Source organism: Barbatula barbatula (assembly GCF_947034865.1).
Source record: "Barbatula barbatula genome assembly, chromosome: 15".
Classification (NCBI taxonomy): Eukaryota; Metazoa; Chordata; class Actinopteri; order Cypriniformes; family Nemacheilidae; genus Barbatula; species Barbatula barbatula.
In genome coordinates, this window is record NC_136778.1 from 11,314,774 (window position 1) to 11,336,183 (window position 21,410).

General features: G+C 38.6%; 3 protein-coding genes across 6 annotated transcripts in view; 1 reads left to right on the plus strand and 2 right to left on the minus strand.

Annotated features, from left to right (window-relative positions):
• The window catches only part of fryl (furry homolog, like), an 82,512-nt gene extending 71,791 nt beyond the window's left edge, over nucleotides 1-10,721 (minus strand). The window contains exons 1-2 of the mRNA XM_079474820.1: nucleotides 10,385-10,721; nucleotides 714-789 (exon numbers count right to left, since the gene is read on the minus strand). The gene's annotated coding sequence lies outside the window, so the exon portion shown is untranslated. The remainder of the gene's footprint in view (nucleotides 1-713; nucleotides 790-10,384) is intronic.
• A 594-nt stretch (nucleotides 10,722-11,315) lies between these two features.
• Nucleotides 11,316-15,213, plus strand: ociad1 (OCIA domain containing 1). 2 transcript variants are annotated; one of them, XM_079475591.1, is made up of 8 exons: nucleotides 11,316-11,531; nucleotides 12,075-12,159; nucleotides 12,274-12,327; nucleotides 12,563-12,610; nucleotides 12,716-12,848; nucleotides 12,992-13,215; nucleotides 13,387-13,542; nucleotides 14,419-15,213. In XM_079475591.1, the coding sequence occupies exons 1-8, from the start codon at nucleotides 11,472-11,474 to the stop codon at nucleotides 14,457-14,459; spliced, it is 801 nt and encodes a 266-aa protein (XP_079331717.1). In that variant the 5' UTR covers nucleotides 11,316-11,471; the 3' UTR covers nucleotides 14,460-15,213. The 2 variants fall into 2 exon arrangements, with proteins under 2 accessions (XP_079331717.1, XP_079331718.1); XM_079475592.1 differs by having other exon boundaries at nucleotides 13,402-13,542; nucleotides 14,419-15,101.
• Nucleotides 14,973-20,671, minus strand: ociad2 (OCIA domain containing 2). Of its 3 annotated transcripts, none has more exons than XM_079475595.1 (8): nucleotides 20,599-20,671; nucleotides 18,878-19,143; nucleotides 18,361-18,454; nucleotides 17,799-17,852; nucleotides 17,593-17,640; nucleotides 16,883-17,036; nucleotides 16,710-16,795; nucleotides 14,973-16,516 (listed from the first exon to the last, which is right to left on the minus strand). In XM_079475595.1, exons 2-7 carry the CDS (start codon nucleotides 18,962-18,964, stop codon nucleotides 16,711-16,713), a joined length of 522 nt encoding a protein of 173 aa, XP_079331721.1. In that variant the 5' UTR covers nucleotides 18,965-19,143; nucleotides 20,599-20,671; the 3' UTR covers nucleotides 14,973-16,516; nucleotide 16,710. The 3 variants fall into 3 exon arrangements, with proteins under 3 accessions (XP_079331721.1, XP_079331720.1, XP_079331719.1); XM_079475594.1 differs by having other exon boundaries at nucleotides 18,878-19,213; nucleotides 20,599-20,663; XM_079475593.1 differs by having other exon boundaries at nucleotides 16,435-16,516; nucleotides 18,878-18,987; nucleotides 20,599-20,665.
• Between the last annotated feature and the right edge of the window lie 739 nt (nucleotides 20,672-21,410).

The following is a 21,410-nucleotide window of genomic DNA, read 5'->3' on the forward strand; positions in this document are numbered from 1 at the left end:
TCAAATCATACCCAAAAAGATTTGAGTAGATAAAAGTGCTATAACCAACTGCTGAGTTAAGGGTATTAATACTTATATAATGAACTTATTACATTTTTAACGAATTTGCACATTTCTAAGTCACAAATATATATGTTTTGACATTATAGTGCATGTACATATTTTTGAGTGTAGCTTAATTAAAAAAAATTTTTTTAAAGTAGTTTTAGATAAGGAAGCAACATAAGAAAATGTGAATAAAATCAAGGGAGATGAATACGTGAAAAATATCATTTTTAGTTTTAGAATTAAACGCTCACAAATAGGGCCACTCGATTATGACACAAATCATAATCGCGATTATTTAGTCCAATATTGAGATCCGATTATTTAACACGATTACTCGTTTACCTTTAAAACAACATAGAAAATAAAAAAAACTTGCCTTTTAAAATCTGAATTTAACTGAAAAATAAATGTAAAGAAATAGCACAGCTGAACCACTGTAAAGAAAAGGGTGTGCTGTGGATTTATACTACAAGAAGCGAGAGGATCCTTGCAAAATGGAATGCAGCACAATAATCGTTTACCACGATTCTTTTGTTTTTGTAATTGATGAAGGCCAAAATTGACGATTACGATTCATTCTCTATTAATTGCACAGCCCTACTCACAAATACTATAAACATACATTAAAGCAACCAGAAGCATAAGAAAAGGTGTGGTAGACATACCCGAGGGCCATAGAGCTTAGGGAGGGGGGATTGTGTCAAATTGAGCTGCAGGCCAGCAAGGTCAGGTCACGTCAATCTGATGGAGAGAAAAAAAAGAAGGCGTTGGTTCATTAGGCAGCAAATCAGACAGATCCATCAATGAGCAAGTAAATCATTCAAACGGCACCAAGCAAAAAAATCCCTCATAAAAGTCTAATATTACCATTTATGTGTAAATGCAAGTTATTTGCTCACAGACATATATGCTTAGCACACAAATATATGATTTCAGGTTGCTCTGCAATACTGGTGGGCCAACAAAACCAGGTATGACTGCATTTCGTCCCATGCAAGCAGACTTTCACTTAAAGGGATACTCCACCCAAAATTCTGTCATGAATTAGTCACCCTCTAGATGTTCCAAACATGTATAAACTTCTTTGTTCGGTTGAACACAAAGAGAGATATTTTGGAATAATGTTAGCAACCAATAGTTCTGAAGCACCATAAGAGAATCGGCAGTAGTGTGTGCTAGTAGTGTAAGAATATTATAATGCAATAAGCCATACATCTCTCTCTATAAACCGGGTTCCCTTTAATAAAGTTACAAAGAGTTGTCGGAGGCTAGGTGGTGGTGACGATGATATCGATTAGCTTTTTACTTCAAGCTTATTGTATTTTGGCTTTGAATGTTAATTTGTAAAGATTATCTTGAAAGACCAAATCTTTATGTTTATTTTTTGCGATCTTCCAAATGTCTTTGGGGAAACTGCATAGGCTTTCGGTCGAGGGAACCATTGCATCCCTAACTTCCGGGTTGGCCTAGAAAAAAACATCATCTCTGAGGCTCCCTATTGGAATCATATTATCTAAAACAAATTACATTAAACACACACGGCTGCACAGAAAACAACTGAAAGACGGTAGTGAATACAAAACTATTCAAAAGTAGCCTAATACATACAGACTGCATCCCACACATCATTTGAAAGAGCTAAATATTTAATTCTACTAATGCATTTCTGGTTCATTTGCATCAAACGAAACATTAAATACAAACCTGGTAAACCTTCAGCAAGACAAGACAAAAAAAGGCGCATAAAATCAGCCCATCAGATTAGAGCTTGCCAGATGGAGAAGATGCTTACTAGTATCCTATGCAATATGCATCAGATGGCCTGTTAACAAACTTTGGGTGTGCCGTCTGACTGAACCTGAGCCAGGATTACATAGGCAGTACACTAGAGATTACCGCCTCCCTCCTTCCACCGGTCATTCATCCATTTGTCCAAGATGAGGTTACGTAAACTTTGTTGCATGCTGTACACAAGCACAGAAAGAGCGGCCGCAGCTAAAACACAACATGCTGCCAAATACTTATTTATAGGAGTGTTAAGTGTTAGGTAGACTATATTTGTCTCATTAGCTAGAATTACTACTCAAGGCTTCTGCTGTGCTTCAATGACAATGTGGCTTTATCACAGGGGCAGGAAATTTAGCATATTTACACTTAACGTCAAACAAAAGAGCCAAACATGAGAACATTTATGAGTAACACAAAGGTTTGAAGTGCAACTTTGCAGATTTTCAGATGCATTTACATTGCACTACTGACAGAGCAACAATACAAAGTGGTCTGAAAGTCACACTTTAGAGACAAATAAGAAGGTGATACGTACATTACATACTATTGAGTAGAACCTAGTTTCACCAGCATGTGGTGAAATTACACGCAACGGCTAAAGCACTTTCAGTAAACCTGTCTGTTCATCGGTATTCATCTAATAAACGATTGAGAAAATTCTCACAAACATCCCTTGGTTCAATCAATGACCTATTGGCCGTCATGTTTTTTTTAAACAAAATGTTTTAAGAATGTGTTAATAAAACACAAATTGTTATATGAACTTTCAACAATTTTACCCAAAATGCTATGAGAGTGTTCAACACAAATTGATGTATATTATATATAATGTCACTGGTCTGTATATTAAGACAATAACAACAATTTGGTAATTTTTGTATATCATATTGTTCTTTTCCCCAACAAAAAGCAGAAGTTACATTATTGTGAAATCAAGTGATGTAATGTTCATAAAATTTTATATTTGTCAATTTTAACAGAGTAATCTAATACTCTTTATTTGTTGTTAAAGTTCACTACTATGAAATAACTTGAAATGCCTATCCATTACGCTGACGATACAGAAAGTTCAGAAAAGTTAGTCTGCAGCAGCAACTGTCGCTTGAGTTAAATGACACACATTCACAAGCAGCCTTCCCTCTAAGTAACTTCCTGTTACACCGAAACAGCCACAAAAATGAACTAGTCACTCACCGCTTCACCTTCAAAATTATATTCTCACACACACACAGCTCTTGGCTGTCAATCTTTCATAAACGGTCACATTTACACAGCGCCTGACGTCTGGGACCCCTGAACATTCTCACACATCAACGTTCACAGTCTCTCACCTACAATTTTCTTCAGAAAATGTCTTAACAAATGATAACAAAACTAACACCGTAGAAAACACACAAAGAGCTACTTTCCCAGGACAAGGAGGGGCTTGTTTTCTTTGGCAAGGCCGAGGGCTGGAGGCTGAAGCCAAGCAGTAACAAGAGGAAAACGCGGCTGCCCAGAGCTGAGCTAAGAACCCACACACACTGCTCACAGGCATTGATCAACTGTTTTACACCGTGTCTACAATGGACGCACGAGTCACGCGACACTACAAAAGACATTAGAACACATTATAATAATTTTTTTTAAGAACAAGCAGGTTGTCATGTCGCATCATTTCTGTCGTGTACAGTGTGGACACAGTGAAAGGAATAAAACATGTACAGTGTGCAAAGACAGAAAAAGAAGTCATCCACATCCACACTTTACGTTTCCCTGGGCATCTAGAATATTTACTTATATATCTGTTAAATATTTCTGTAATCTGGAATATCTAAAATAATCTCAAATAGGATAGATGTTTCTGAAAGGATAATATTATTCATGACATAGCATATTGAATATTAGTCTAAGATGCAAAAATGGGTCATAAGAAACGGTTTTAATACATATTGAATTTTCAGCAATTCGGTCCACAAGGTATGACCACAAAATGCTACTTTTGGGGTTTGGTCAATCAGAACAGAAAACATCACTTTCAGTCCAAAATGAATTTCTTTCACCAAAGACAGCATGGATGTATGACAATGTATAGCATTAACCACGGCAATGGATTACTACATCTAATGAAGCCGTGTCAGAAATGCAGAAGGCTGGCATGTGCAGCCTTGTTTGTAAAACAACATTTGACGTGTTTACGTTTTATGTGAGAATACAGGCAAAAAAAACTATGCAAAAGCCTAAAACAGATTTACAGAAATACGAGTTATTAAATCTTACACTTTCTTTGGAGATTAGATCTTACACTTTTTGCTGTTTACACTTGCTGAATAAGACTTGATTCTTATCAGATATGCATATACGGATATGAATTTATTTAGATTGACAGCTTACATCAAAACATGATTATTTGACACAGGTGTAAACTCACAGAAGTCTGTAACTGGGGCTATGGTTACAGGTGAGTTTGAGGAATGCCAAGAGTTCCACTGACTGATGTGGACATCAGATCTAAAGTGCCTAAAGGGAAAATCTTGAGCTCCCGCCCATACATGCAGAAGAATGGGGAAGAGCAAGGTCTCATGAGCGAATCAAAAAAAATCTCTTTGATCTAGAGGTGATAGATCAGGAAGTGCTGGTTGTGATGTACAATGAACAAAGAGGTGTGGATCAATGTCTCGCTTCAGATATGTAAATACTAGGCATTTCCCTTATTTCCTAATGTGTTACAGCAGTAAACAATTGTTTTAATTTGGGCCTTTGATTTTCAAACGGATACAAGTGTGACAAACAATTAAGGAGACATTTGCGTTCCACCATATTATCATAATAGACATATTTACTCACCCGTAGTACCACCATAAAATGGCTGGCATGTCACAATCAGCTAAATAAATGCACTGTATATTTATTATTATGACCTAACACATCCATAAGAGTTTGTTTTCTTAAGTCACACCTTATTGACAGGTGGATCACAGAAATGAGCTGATACACATTACTTTCCACATACCATCTTTAACAACTATGTAAAATAGTTAGAGAGAACATAAAACACTCCGTTAGAGCTGATAAGAAAATGGGTGGACACATGCATGCAAAACACAAGACTATGTTCCCTGAAGTCACACTGGCAGCGGAAATAAATGGGACACCAAGGTCACCACTCTGACCTTTGACCCTGAGTCCATATCAAGATTGAACAGTTTCACTTAAGTAGAGAACCTATGTAGGTGTGCTAGATCTTTTATAAGCACTATAAAATCAGCAGTGACGGTATAGGTTGACAGCAGCTACTGACTTTATTAATAAAATAAACTATCCTTACTGCTTTTATCTGACCTCTATAAATCTCTTTCCTTCTCTCTTGCATGCTGACAGGAGTTAAGGGTAATCCCTCATCTTAACTCATGCAGGCATGCGTGAGATGAAAACTTGAGCCACAGTGATGAATAATGGGGGAACAATGCTCGCCACGTTGGGCTCTGGACAGAAAGGAAGTTAATCGGACCGGGTCGGACAGAACCTGCAGCCTGGGCTTTAATAATGCACTCCGATCGCCGAGCAATAGAGTGTCCCCTGCTGCAGTCCTTTACACCAGCAGTCCCAGCCTCCTGCACGACTCTGTTTTTATCAAATAAGATTATTAAAATGACTGATTTAGCCCAGAAACTTTCAATACATTTACATTTTAGGGGAAAATGGCATATAGAGCAGATTAACACAGTAATGCTTCTGGGCTGGAGTAACATATGATAAATAACCTGCAGTTCAATGAGGAAATGAGTGATGCTCAGTTGATAATTTGGAGAAGTGAGTTGCATTGACTTCATGATTCACGATTCACAACATACTCCTGTGTTTGGTTCAAGCTATTTTCAACTAAAATATTTTTGCTTATTTACAGGGAAACAATAGAACGCATTTTTATGTTGTATTCTTTTGTTAATATGTTGTATTTCATGCTCTATAGTGTTTTCCCCTTATCTTACACATAATTCACTGACGTCTCTGTAGCCCTCAAGAATTTAAAGGGGCCATGCAACAGTGTTTCATGCATTGTATAATAACATGTTGTCTTCTCATGTTTGAAATGGTCAAGTATTTCTGTGCTCGATACACTCCCACACAGTCATTAAGGTTTGAAACTAATAGATGGAGCGGCAGTCCAAGAGCTAAAAGACGCCAGACTTGAACCGTAGGTGAAACTGATGTCTGTGTTTTGTTGGCAAGGTGTGCACACATGCTTTAGTTCCGCCTCCTCCCCCCACATGTGTTGCATGTTTTCAAAAATAATCGTACAGATTTTATATGTTATAAATGTGATCAAACTAAAGACTCCACGGATATTTGAAGGGTACGATACTATTCTGTAAGATTAACATGAGATATGCAGAACCAGTCTGAGTTATGGCCGCTTTAACACACACAATGACACAAGCAACACAAACAAAACATGCATGCAAAGTATATTCAGATGCACAAAAACCCACATAACAACATGGTAATGTGCATGTAAACAACAAGGTTGTCAATTTCTCCAAATGTATGAATGCAGGGAATTTTAAAGCCTTCTTTCTGTTTCACCAGCCATTCTATATATGAGTCCTTTATCTAGAGGAATGCTGGGTAAATTTTCTTGGCAATCTCATGCTGTCTTTACACAGGCGAGTTGAGGCATCTCTGTGGTGGATTCAATTTCTGTGTAAAGACACAATACCGCATGAAAGCCGATATCAAAAATATGCTTAGAACTTAGTATCAAAGGTGACTCTGATGCGGCTAATGTTTAGTGTAAATGAAGGCCCATTAAAGCTTCTCTTAACTACGTCATTCATTGCCATGTCTTCGGTAGCGGGAAATTAGGAGTGGGGACAGTAGGAGAGGGGACAGTAGCAGCGGGGACAGTAGGAGAGGGGACAGTAGCAGCGGGGACAGTAAGACAGTAGCAGTGGGGACAATAGCAGTGGGGACAGTAGCAGCGGGGACAGTAGCAGCGGGGACAGTAGGAGAGAGGACAGTAGCAGCGGGGACAGTAAGACAGTAGCAGTGGGGACAATAGCAGTGGGGACAGTAGCAGCGGGGACAGTAGCAGCGGGGACAGTAGCAGCGGGGACAGTAGGAGAGGGGACAGTAGCAGCGGGGACAGTAAGACAGTAGCAGTGGGGACAATAGCAGTGGGGACAGTAGCAGCGGGGACAGTAGCAGCGGGGACAGTAAGACAGTAGCAGCGGGGACAGTAGCAGCAGCAGTGGGGACAGTAGCAGCGGGGACAGTAAGACAGTAGCAGCGGGGACAGTAGCAGCGGGGACAGTAGCAGCAGCAGTGGGGACAGTAGCAGCGGGGACAGTAAGACAGTAGCAGCGGGGACAGTAAGACAGTAGCAGTGGGGACAGTAAGACAGTAGCAGTGGGGACAGTAGCAGCGGGGACAGTAGCAGCGGGGACAGTAAGACAGTAGCAGCGGGGACAGTAAGACAGTAGCAGCGGGGACAGTAGCAGTAGCAGTGGGGACAGTAGCAGCGGGGACAGTAAGACAGTAGCAGCGGGGACAGTAGCAGCGGGGACAGTAGCAGCAGCAGTGGGGACAGTAGCAGCGGGGACAGTAAGACAGTAGCAGCGGGGACAGTAAGACAGTAGCAGTGGGGACAGTAAGACAGTAGCAGTGGGGACAGTAGCAGCGGGGACAGTAGCAGCGGGGACAGTAAGACAGTAGCAGCGGGGACAGTAAGACAGTAGCAGCGGGGACAGTAAGACAGTAGCAGCGGGGACAGTAGCAGCGGGGACAGTAAGACAGTAGCAGCGGGGACAGTAAGACAGTAGCAGCGGGGACAGTAAGACAGTAGCAGTGGGGACAGTAGCAGCGGGGACAGTAGCAGCAGCAGTGGGGACAGTAGCAGCGGGGACAGTAAGACAGTAGCAGCGGGGACAGTAAGACAGTAGCAGCGGGGACAGTAGCAGCGGGGACAGTAGCAGCAGCAGTGGGGACAGTAGCAGCGGGGACAGTAAGACAGTAGCAGCGGGGACAGTAAGACAGTAGCAGTGGGGACAGTAGCAGTGAGGACAGTAATGTTTTTGCACAGATGCCCGGCCCTAGGATTGCAAATTATTTGGGTCTCACCGGGAAAGGATTGAAATTCTAGCTCTTTAAAACAACTATTGGTGTCTTGCAATATGCGGTGAGGTGCCTGATGATAACATTCCAGTGTAAATGCATGTATGCCCCTTTAGAGCTGCTTTAACAGTCCGTGTAAATACACATTTTCGCGGTTTACGCCACTTCAGATTCGGTTTCTTTGCCACCTTTGCTGTGTAAAGAGACCATCAGAGAGCCAGCTGACGGCATAGCCGTAAGATCATAGCAACAAATATCAGCAAAGTAGACATAAGTAAAATACATGCATACATGACTCTGTTTCACTCAGTAAATGCGTACTTATGCAATATCCCTAAAGGGCACAGGGAGCCAATGGCACCATTACGTCGGATCTAGTAAAAAAAAGTTTAAAAGGCCTCTTTATTTCTAGTAAAGAAAATGCTCTGTATGGCCCGAGTTCCAAAATGCCCACATGAGCATTAATATGCCACCTACACCAGACTGACTGGCCCCGCTTTGTACAAGCAGCTTCATACAGCTTTATAAAAAAATAGAAAAGTCCTCACTATCTGGGGTATTTTCATTCCTTCATGACAAAGTAAAGAGGTTCTCGGAGGGAAAAAGGAGAGCGCCAGCGAGCCACACACTTCATTTTAACTTGTAGATAACAATGTTTTGCCCTTAACAATGTTTTAAACAAGAGGACGGTCTAAAAACACTTGAACCTCAGGCAAATCTAGATTTAAATTATAATGCATGATTAGACATGTGATGACAAAACAATTCATGCATTCCCCCGTCCAGGTAAATAACAAACTGATCCCTCTGGATCACAACCATATTGCACTGTATCTCTCATTTATGTGGGACTAATTACCACGAGGCATTAGTTCCAGCGAATTACAGGGAACAAATCTTAAAAAGGGACCATTTACAAGGCTATCGATCCAAAAAGCACACTACACGGTCACCAGGATGCTTTGCAACATTTATTAGGAAAAATAAACCTTGAAAGGTACCGACAAATCCCACTTGCGTTAAAGGGGGATAATATAATGTGGAGATTTATTTCACAATATTCTGATATAAGAAAGTAACAATATCAGGGCGCATAATACAAATGTATTTAACACTTTCTGATGCCTGATTTCATTGGAAGATCGCAATACTCTATGGCCCACTGTATTTTCATTGCGAGTATCTTTAATAAAAAAGTATAGATTTTAACATTTACTGAAGAAAATAAGTGCATCTTAAGGGGTTGCAACAGTGGGTTGTCATTACACAATTCTGACTGTTGTTTAGCCCATTGCTGTGTGGTTGCTAGGTTGTTCCGGGTGACCTACTGACCAAAGTCAACAGAGCCTGAAGTTGAATCATTTAGAAAAGTAACCACACAAAACAATCATGTCCGTATAACACAATTAAACCCAATTCTTGGTGTAACGGGCTTGTTCAATTATTAACCTTGCTGTATTCTCAGTTAAGATTTGGGGTTAAATCGGAGTTAAATCCCTCCTCCAGAGAATAAGGTTCACAAATGTGAACATCAGTGCAATAATCCCTTGCATTTGTCTTTGTTTACTACAAACACAGTACGATCATTGCGCTCAAAGAGCAGAATGTTCACACTTCTCTCAAAGCTCACATCAGGAGTGTGAACTCCTCACTGCACACTATTGAATACACTGCTGTCGCACCAAATGCCGAGAGGCTGTAAGCATCATTTATGACTCATGGGCATGTTTGCATAAGACACCTAATAAACAAAAGTGAACCTTTCAAGTGATTTTATTAGGCACGGAGGAGAAAAAAGAGGTTTCTGGATTAACAATAACCAATGTCTGTGTATTAATAACTCAACAACACTTCCCACAAGGAGGAAATAAAGCCTGAGAAGTACATTTACAAAATCATTTGATTTCCAGGAAGAGGACCTCAGGATCCTCCGAACTCCGAGAATCAACTTGTTTTCAACACATTTTGGTAACAGTGTACCTGCAACTCATACTGTACATGTGCATCCATTCAATAAATAATGTTTATACGTTATATCTTTGCGACTGTATTCCCCCAAGTATGTTCCCTACGAGGTATATTTCGGGTTTAATAACCCCACGCTCGCTTTACAAACTCTCAACACTCAATAAAAAAGTTACATAATGGCTGATATGTAGACTTGAGCTTGGTTGAGTAGTCAACGCTTTTAAGATCACATATCACACATGATCGCCAAGTACGTTCAAGATATGATGTCTCGCCAAACAGCCCTTTAGATTATGTGAACCAGCCACTTAACTAAACTGCGCTCATCTTCAAATGCAGGTCAAAACAACTGTTTGCTAATAACCTAAAAGGAAAAGTACATCTGATAAGACAACAGATAAGCGTTAAAAGTGAAAGCTCGCTCTCTCAGTCTTGCACCAAACGTCCGTGATTTGAGGTTTAATCCACAGAAATCGGCCTCTCTTACCTTTTATAGAGCAGCTGCGCTTTTCCTCGTCAGTTAACGTTAGCCTGCTCGCGCTAACGCTGAAAACCCGTTGACTATTCTCTCCACAAAATGAGACGGCCGCGAGCTTTACAACTCTAACATCCGTTGATCTCTACCGTTCATCCCGCTGTCTCCGCATTCGCGATCTTAAACGTTATCTACTCGGTGTTTTTTTCGCAAAACACCTAAAAACTCGACGAATGACAACGTGCCCACCTCCCTGTCCATCAGATTGGAGCAGCGCTGGCTAACGGCTTTGACAATCCGGATCCTCTGATAGGGGAGTCGCGTTGTCAAGATTGCGGAACTAAGCCCCGCCCTCCTCACGCACCCTAAACGCAGAACTCATTCTATCGGCTGATTTAGCCATCAGTCAACGCAGACTGCTACTGGATTGGGTGAGAGGACGTTGTTCTGTGGTAGTTTGATGTTGTTTAAAAGCGTATTATTAATAAATAAAAATGTTTTTAAAACCATGTTGTTTATGAGGTTTCATTTTTAGTGCACACTTCATATATGCAAATCAGTAATCATAGTTATAGTCATACTTTCTCAAAAGGTTGGTAGTTATGTGTGTAGAAATGCACACAGGTATTCGCACGTTGTACGGTAGCAAATAATTGAACATAAAAATAATATAACCAATAAATGATAAGCAAATATACATATAGATTTTATTTGCAGTTAACATGTGCCTGAACCGAGAGATAAGTTGTTCTTTTGTTTTGTTGGTATTTGGTTAATACCTGGTACGGGACATTTTTAGCCTTAACTTTTTCTTACTAATTTATAAATATGAATTTACAAACATGAATAAAATAACATATACATCTATAAAAATCAAAAGAGAATACAAATTATCATCCAAGCTCGTTGGAGGACTTTTCTTTTGTGCTTCTCTGGTACTTCCGTCTTAACTCTTCTACTTCCGGGTTAAGTGTTTGTTTTCTGATAAGAGTCGACTGGAGGTCATGCCGTTTGAGTTGTAAAACCTACTGCGTAATCTAATGGATAGTGCAAACGCATTGTTGATTTTCTAATCGCACTGTATACAGTAACGATAGTCATGTCGCAAGCATCATCTGGATCTACTCCGGCTGCTCAATTCCCACATGGATCCGGGAAGGTAAAGTCTTACTTAACGGCTTATTCTTAAAGGGATAGTTCACCCAAAAGGGAAAATAATATCATCATTTACTCACCCTCATGTCATTTCCTTTCTTTTCATTTTACTTTGTTCTCATAAACACAGAAAGCTATTTGGAAGAATGTAAGTCAGTTCTGGGACATCATTGACTACTATCATAGCAGGGAAAATTAAATGCAAAGGTTTCTAGGCTTGTTTTTCTAAATTCTTCAAAATATATTATTTTGTGCTCAACAGAGCCATAATATATATATATATATATATATATCCTACTATGGCAGTACATCATGTTGCAGAACTGAAAATTGCTAACATTCTTCCACATATTTTCTTTGTGTTTATCGGAACAACAAGATTTATACAGGTTGGAAACAAACTGAGGGTGAGAAAATGATGATGACAGATTGTTCTTTTTTGGGTGAACTTTCTCTTTATACCAAAAATACACCACAAAAAATGGTGTGTTTGCATATTTAACAGAGAACATTCAGAGAGCTTTGCTACACAATCTTTTCTTAACAGGGTCCTGCAGGGGCTGCTTATATGCCTAATGATGAAGAGAGGCGTGTCTTCAGAGAGTGTAATTCTGAAAGCTTCTGGTACAGATGTAGGTGCTCCAATTTTATTGACAAGTTATGATCTCTTTAGTTCTATTCTGTCAAAGTTGCATGCCTCCTATGAGATCTCTAGTGTAACATATTATCTCTCTTGTTATTCGTAGCTTTGCCTTTTTCTGCAGTTGCTATGGCATTCGCTCAGGTATTAGTATCTAGAGGTGTGTTTCTCTATATAATATTAATTGTATGTAGTTACTGTGTCATTATGGATGTGTAAAGAACACTATGGGGGCTGTACCAAAGATCAGTCAGTGTACAATATTCTATGTATTTGTTTCATCTGTTGTCATCTAAGTCATTTTTGTTCTTAATTGATACCTCTTGTCTAGCTTTGGCTTCTGTAGTAGCCCAGTTTCACCCCTGAAATGTTTTTGTACTATTATTTGTCCCCAGGAGTTCTATCTCCATCGCCTAGATTTGGCTCACTTCCCAAAGTTGCGAGTAAGTATTTAGAACAAAGTCACTAATATAACAGCATCTTAAATCAGAAGGTGGGGGGCAATATTTGCCAGAGAGCCTCAGGATGTATGTGATTTTTGTTTGCAGTTGCTGGCACATTTGGATACATAAGTGGAAAAATGTCATACGTGAGGGTCTGTCAAGGAAAGTTTATGAAATTGGAAAACTCCCCTCTTGGAGAGGCGCTGCGACAGGGACGTCTGCATCACTTGCCTTCTGAGTATGAACAATGTCTTTTTTGCACTTTTCTTGCATATATATATATATATATATATATTTTCATTGTTTAACATGACGATATCTATTGAAATAAAACATTATTAGTATTGAATAACATTCTTGTACCTGATACGTTTTTTAAAGTCTCAACCAATCAGACTTTGAAGATGCAAATCCATCAGAGTCTCAACAGCCTGGTTCTAAGTCAGTGTTCCAGTCTGAACTCAGCTCTGGGTCTGAGTCATACAGCAGTTACACCAGTGATTATACCTACAGCAGCCCCTCACAATCCTACGACACCACCCCCTTCAGTTCTGGATTCAGTGATTCTGGTCCTGAGGGCATCAGGGATGACGTTTCCCTTCAAGGTACCACCACCTATATATACTAAGAATTCAAGTTCTATAACCTTAACTTCTGTCTATTCTTATATCTTTGCACTCAGTTACATGTAATTTCACCATGTAATGTGATATGCATTTTTTTACATTTATTCTGTTTGGTAATATGTTCAATCGTAATTTACACCTGTCATGAAGCTCTGCCCTATCCAGATGATGATATGCCCAAGAAGAAGCCTGTGTTGTATGAGGAACTGCGTAGTAAAAACAGAGAGAATTATGAGGTCACTCTCACGCAAAAAGCTGAAACGCTGCTAAAACCACAAGCTGGGGTAGCATCACTTAAGAAAGAAGGTGAGATTCTACAATCTGCATATTTAAACTGATTTTTATGAAATGTAAAGACTTTCACACCAGTCATCTATGCAGCCGTGAAAAAATTAAGGGACCATTCAAGTTCGCATAAGGTATTGTGGACATTCCAGTCCAGTATCTGATGAATTTCAGCAAAATCAAACCTCAGGAGTGACAGTCTCCAACAGCATGACAAGACACAAAACACCTTAACTGTTGAGGTTATCACATAAAAAATAAATGCCTAAATACATGTACAAATATTACTGTTGTATTGCATTAAAGTGTGTATATGAACTTCTTTGCAGTATATAAGGTCTGACAAAATACAGAGTATCTTTTCTGTTATTTTGAGCTGTTTCTCCAGTCTTCATTTCTGCAAATGGAAACAATATGTTTATTTGAAAATATTGTTAGTGGTTCATGGAATGAAACAAAATGATCCTTTTACCTAAACACATACCTATAAATAGTAAAAAAACTGTACCTATAAAATGTCACAAACTGTAAATGGTCTTTAAAATGGTCCCTTGATTTCTTCTGCAGCTGTATGTGGTTACAGTACTGTTATTCACAGACAGTCTCAGGGTCACCTCTTGGGTTATATAACCAGCTCCGGGATGATAATAAGAATGGGTGGATCAAAGTAACTTTATAGCCCTTATATGGGATAAAACATGCTGCCACTGTCAGCCCTAGGTGACCAAGGGCAGTCTATCTCCAGATAAGCCATGTGCGAAGTTATACTGTAGTATGTAATGCTTTAACGTAATATGAAGTGTTTCATATTCATATACAAACTTGGTTATTTTAAAACTATTTTATAAGATCACCCCAGTATAATTATGTTTGTTTTTGTGTCCTGTCTTGCAACAGCAGTAAAAAAGAACAAGTACGGAGATTCTTGGGATGAATAAGGTTTATACACTTTTTGAAGGATTTCAATGAGTTGACAACATCTGAGGATGTGGGGACTCTTGTGGATTCATGCCTCATTCTGCCAGATCAGGCCCAAAGCTTCGATCCAATTCACACTGGAGATGATTGTACTATTAGAAGCAAGTCTCAGTTGTGAAAGTGTATGCAAATTTGTTGGAATAAACCTCTTTACCCTATTTGGCATTGATTGCATAAAAAAAACATGCTTCTTGCTGTAAACTGATTGAAGGTTAATCCTTTTAACAGGTGTATGTTTTTTTAATTAATTACAAAATGTTGTCTACGTGTTTGAAAATAGATATCTGGATTATTTACCATACGCTCAGAAATAAAGTTTCTTTACTGGAAATGTTGCTTAAATAAACAGTGCCGTTATCTTATGAAAACAGAAATGGACTTGGATCAATGGTATTATAAACATCTATGATGTTACAAATATTACAGTATCTTTGATAAAGATATGCTTCTTTGGTCATAGGCTAGAATTCTTTAAAGTCATTTATTGAAATCTTGAGCTTAGACAAGAAATTATAGACATGTACATACTTTATTCTAATTCACTTTGTGTGTAAAGGAAAAATACAATTAAAGGAACAGTTCCGTAAAATTCTGTCATTTACTCACCCTCGAGTTCCAAATAAACACAGAACGATATATGTATATATGGGAGAATGCTTTGTAACCAAACAGTTCTTGGCAACCATTGATACCATAGTAGGAAAAATTGCTTTATAAACCTTTTTGTTCTGTTGAACAAAAGGCATTTAATAATATAGGATAGCAAACAGTTTTGGGTCTCTCTTGCAGATTTGGAAAAACTGTAGGGTGAATAAATTAAGACAGAATTTTTATTTTTGGATAAACTTTTAGACTATAATTTATTTAATTTGTCCAAAAGGATAATAGAAGTATTATTCTTATTGTGTTGTTTCTTCAAATCCATCGATTACTGCTTAACCATCACTGCTGTCTGAGACGCATATAGTTTCATCATTAATGTATTAAAGGCATGTCATTTGATTTAATTAACATTGCGTAGTTCAGCAACAGCTGCAACCTTTTTGACCTCAAGGCCCCCACAGTTTGCCAACAATATATGGGGAACACCCCTCACAATTTCTACCCTATAGCAAGCCTGGCATAATAAAAATAAACAAAAACAAGAAATATTTTAAAACTTAGTTTTCTTTAATAATTTAAATAGCTTAAAAGTCATTTGAGGCTCCCTTGGTAGTGCCCCCAGTCTTTGGCCTTGAGTACCTGCATGGTTTAGAAACTATTTGTGTCTTGGCGCCCCCTGGTGGATTTTTCATTTCAAAAGTCCTTTCCATATGAACTTGTTTTAAATATTATCATAAGGCCATTATATGTCCGAAGTTTCATCAAGATAAACACTTCAGTATGGTTTTTTCAACGTCATCAAACCCAGGACCTTTGGTGTTGCTAATGCAGTTGAAGCTTGTATCAGATTCAATGGATCTGCACCGTCATACTTTCACACCCTACTACACTCTTACACCCCATCAAGAACACTGCGTTCAGCAAACGAGGGGCGCCTTGAATTGCCTTCTCAGAAGGTCAGTAAATCACTTTCGTGCTCATTCTCTTTCACAACTCCTTCCTGGTTGAAGATTCTACCTAACTCGGTCCGGTCAACCACATCTCTCACAACCTTCAAAAAAACTACTTAAAACCTTTATCTTCTGTGAATGCTCTACACACACAAAAAATGTACCCTAACCCTCTCTCTTCTCTCATCAGGTAGTGGTCTAGCTTTTGTTGAAACTAGTAACTTTGTATTAGCACCTATCGTACTATTGCTCTTGTATGACATATCGCTTTTTGCTCCCTGAATTCTTTGCAAGTCGCTTTGGGTAAAAGTGTCTTCTAAATGTAAATGTAAAGCAATGCTTTTACCATTTGAGCTGTACAAAAAAACCTGTTGCATCATATTTTTAAAGCAGAATTTTTTCTTTATTTAAAAAACACTTAATTACATTAAGAAATGAACTATGTCCTCCTGATTCCAATGACCCTGTAACAAAAACATGAACACATTTACCTTCATCATGAATAACTTGGTTTAGTATGTAGGCCAACAGGTGTCAGTGGGTATGGTGTTCAGGCATATACACATTAGCGGGGGCTGGTGATAGTGTGCAGATCCATAGGTGTTTCTAGGTTATTGTGTAACTAAGGGCGTGTTTAGGCGTGTCGTGTTGTTTTACCTCAGCTCTGAGTGGGCGCATCAGGCGCTGTTGTGCCGGCCTCCGCTCCCTGTTGCTTGCATTTTTCACACACATGGATGCAATGCCTGTTTAAAGGGGAACATTAACAAAAGCCTGCAAGCAAACAATCCACACACACGTTGAGCTTCCCGAACGCATGCACAATTTCTTACTTATGTCCAGGTCCAAAGCCACCAGGTCCAAATCCAGGAGGTCCAAACCCTGGACCAAACCCTTTGTTGAACTCTAGTCCCAGTTTTTTAAACTTCTCTCTGTACGTCGGGATATAAGAAGCTTTGCCTACTGCATAACCTAAAATACCCGCCACTGAAATGTGAAGGGATAGATAGTTCTATTAAATAAAATAAATATTATTAAAGTAACCTTTACTCATCCTCTTGTCATTTCAAAGCTGTATGACTTTTATATAGCACGATTTAAAAACAACCGAGGTTGACTAAAGTGCTTTACAACATGGTAAAAAAATAAAAAAGGCACAAGGAAACTTAAAATAGTATAAAATGTTGTTTACCGTTATGCAGATATGAATATATTGTTAAAATCGAATGACTTTGCATTGGTTTTGGGACTACAAAATAGACGTGCCATTGTTCGGTTACCAACATTTTCATCTTTAAAATGTATTTTGTGTTCTGCAGAAGTCAAACAGGTTTGAAATTACCAGAGTAATTCAGAATTGTCAGAAATATCAGAATTTTAAATCACTTCAAGTCAACAGTTTATGCATTGTATTTCAATAATAGATAGTTTAGCCATTGTATTTCAATAGATTGTTAAGTATAGGAACAATAAAGGATTATACATGATATGAAGCGATACATTCACATTATCAAAAGCTTTTCAAGCTCGACTGAATACTTACAAATCAGTTTAGGGAAATACCCAAATCGCTTAGACTTTTTCCACACACCTGTTAAAAAGACAAGCATAAAACCGCAAATTACAAAAAATTGAAAAATTTCCCTTCATTTAAAGCATACTCGTTTTGTTCCACTTGATGCAACGCCTGAATCAAAAATACACGTACTGCATATGAGCTTTCAATGAGGCTTTGCATCAGAGTCTTACCATTGTACATAAGGCCACCAGTCACAGTCATACTGGCGACAGATAGAGGAAGAGCTGTGGAGACATAACACAAGGTCAAACAAAGAAACAATTTAACTCCTTACCTAAAGAAACTTTAACTAAATAAAATTGAGGAACATTTCAATGATTCAGATGTGATGTACTAAATTGAGCTGTGAATGCAGGGGCATCTAAGATTAGGGCACTATAGGAGCCTTACAGACACTGGCTTTGAACAGATCACTAGCAGCTGCAGATAACTACCAGACATACCTCATGTTTCCTCCAACACAAACACAGTGCTAATGCTAAACCAAATACCAGTTAAACATATGCACTGGGCCTCAGTTACATCATTACCCCTTTTCTTGAAAACATTCCTGATCCAAGTTTGAATGGGGGATGGGCTAAAACACACAAACCAACTACCTCCAAATATATAGTCTGTTAAAGCCCAGCAAACATTTTAAACAGAACACCAAACATTCGTTGGCTATATTTTTATACGGAGATAGTAAACCCGGTTCGCAAGAGTGTTCAGTACGTGTGTGTGCGTTTTTACCTCTATACCAGAAGCTCTCATTCTGACCTTCCTTCCATATCTGCTTAAAGTCATCTTTGGGAAATTGTGTGTCGGATATGGGACACTGAAATTTCTGTAACAACAAGCAGGTCAGAGAACATCAGAATAATCTAACAGACATACGGTTTTAACAGAGTTAAACAATGACCATGCGACGCTTAAACCAGAGAAAGAACACGTATCAAACATCTCAAACATACACAGGATCAGACTCCCAAACAGTTAATGTGTTATGTGTAAAAACACTGGCCATAAAGTTGATGCAAGCATCAAAACTCATCTACTCTGTATCACAAGAAACAAGACAATATAAGGTTACCTACTAGCAAATGTAACTTTTGTATAAACTAACATTTCAATCTCAGAGAACAAGCCACCTTCTTTCGTTCAATAACTGCTGTATGAAGTTATACAATTATGGAAACCCCGTCTCTATAAGAGACAAACCATGGCATTGCTTGCATTTCTCCCAAGAATTAACAAAGCATGTTCTTACCTTCCAATCAGCTTTGTTGCATTTTCCATCCGCAGCTCCGCTTCCAGTACTCGGATTTCCTTCTGTGGTTGTATCTTTTTCATTCATTTTTATACTCTCTTGCCTGCTCCCTTTTAAATACAAACTTTTCTCGGTTAGCTGTTTGTCTTTAAACTTTAATGGAGCTCCACCCTTCTGTCGTTGGCTCTTTACGTGCACCTCCCATCAGGGGCAGTCTCATGATGGTCTGTACTACTAACCAGGGGTTGGGTTCACCTTGGTTTTGACTGGAAGGGATGCAGTGATTTTAATCACAATGCAAAATGCAATGTCATGCTTGTCCGGCGTATTACAGTCCTATTTTTCCCGTGGGGTGGAAACGTGGTCATTAGCGATGCGTGGATAGAACAAGGCATAAAAATGACCACTTAAGAAATATAGCTGGATTAAATCCTCCACAAATTTACCTTGACAACAGTAACTATTATATGTCAGGAAAGAGTGTGTTCATTTTATTTTATTTGCCAAATTAATCTGAGCTCACCCTTGTCTGACATTCTCGACCTTCTCTGATAAGCTTTATCACACAACCACATGCGGTGTGCGATCAATGCAGGTAAAAAGCTTGAGAATTATTGTGAGATCCAAACACTGAACTTTTCCAGTTGATGGTTTACGCGAAACATTGAAGACTTTGTGCTTTTGACTGTTTATATTGTTCGAAGAAATAAATATAAATACAGAACTACATTATCCATGTACCCAGATAGTCTTCATAAATAAATTATTACCGAATAGTCTGTAGTCAGCAACATTGTGTGTTTGTCTACATGCATGTTTTTTGACTGACGTTATTTGTGCATTCAGATATCAGTCAAAGAAACACTATATTGTAACAATTGTTCTTACTTTAACCATGATAGAAACCCCACAGTGAAGCAGGGCGGCAAAAATTGCTTAATACTCAATGTGTTCCTCCCCACGGAAATCTTTAGTAAAAGGCGAAAGATTTATGCGATATGAGGTGAAACATGAGTGTACTGATGAAGACACGGCCAGAGTGACAACCACACCAACCAAAGCACAAACTCCATTGACGGTAACTAACACATCCGTTCTCGAATGAAGTTTGTTAAACCAGCACGCATTAAACGTTAAAGCAGTCGGGACTTATATTAGAATAATAAAAATTAAGCACATTATAAGACTGATGATAATAAAGTTCAGCGTGCAATGCATCCTGGGAGACTGCACTTCCTAGGTAGTCACGTGGTTGTCTTTAAAACTGCCTCGCCCCACCAGTTTGTTTTGAGCCATTTATTACTCTTCACACGAAATCAGAAAGCAGAACATAAACGTTTTTACAGTCACTTTTAATTTGCCTTTGTATCGTCTATATGTGTTTAAACACGTGCCATGCGGAAGACCGACCATGATTTTTTTCCTCTACTGAACAAATATTAATGTTCTACGTCACTCTAATTATATATGTTAACCCCTTTTTAATATGTTTTCCATCGGATCTGGCTAAGACTTAACATTATTGTAAGAATAATTAAGGAAAATGTGTCCCCTTAAAACAAAAACGATAAGGGTGGCCATAATGAGGAATCAAGCAAGTAAAATTAAATGGGTTATTTCTTTAATTAACATATGGACATTTAAATGGGTTATATGACACGACTAAAATGTAACGTGTATACTCGAATTAAGGTTTTAAAAACGCTGTATTTTCCACATACCGTTCATGTTTGTAATCTCCTTTTCGCTACGCCTCTCTGAAACGAGCGGATTATTTACAATACTCGTCGCTCTGAAAGCGAGGTGAGCTACGATTGGCCAGTTATCCAGCGATGTGATTGACCGATTGGTCGAATCGTGTGACGGAAATGTAACGCCTCTTACCATATTTGGCAGATTTCCCCTAGCATTCTAACAGCTCTAGTCGACTGGCTGCCCGTCAATCATCTTTACCTGCCCCGCCTTCACATTTCAAATAAGTGGAGAGACTTTTAAGAGCTCTTCAAAATATAAAAAAATCGTTTTCTGCTCAGTTATGCATTAATATCAAATGACACTGTATTAAATGTTGTTGGATTACAGCATAAATGAGAGGTTGTGTACATCATTTTTAAACTTGTTTTTTTGTTGGAACAAGGTGGAACTGTACATTATGACATATATAGGCTACATGCAATCTGCAACATCGTTTAAGTTGCAAATAAAATCTTTCATGCCAAGAATAATAGCTGGTGCCTTATTTTACAAACATTTGAAATGTTATTATTTGGTTCAGAGTACTTGTATGTACTTTATCTTTTGGTTCTTATATTTTAAACATGTAGTTTGTGAATGGATTTGTGACATATCTATGCTAATATATAACTAATGTTACACTACTATCCAGTGGTTAAACTGGTTTATAATGTTCTATTTATTTACATTTACATTTATTCATTTGGCAGACGCTTTTATCCAAAGCGACTTACAAGTAGTTTTTTTACAGTGTCACATTACTGCAGAGCAATCAGGGGTAAGGTGCCTTGCTCATCAT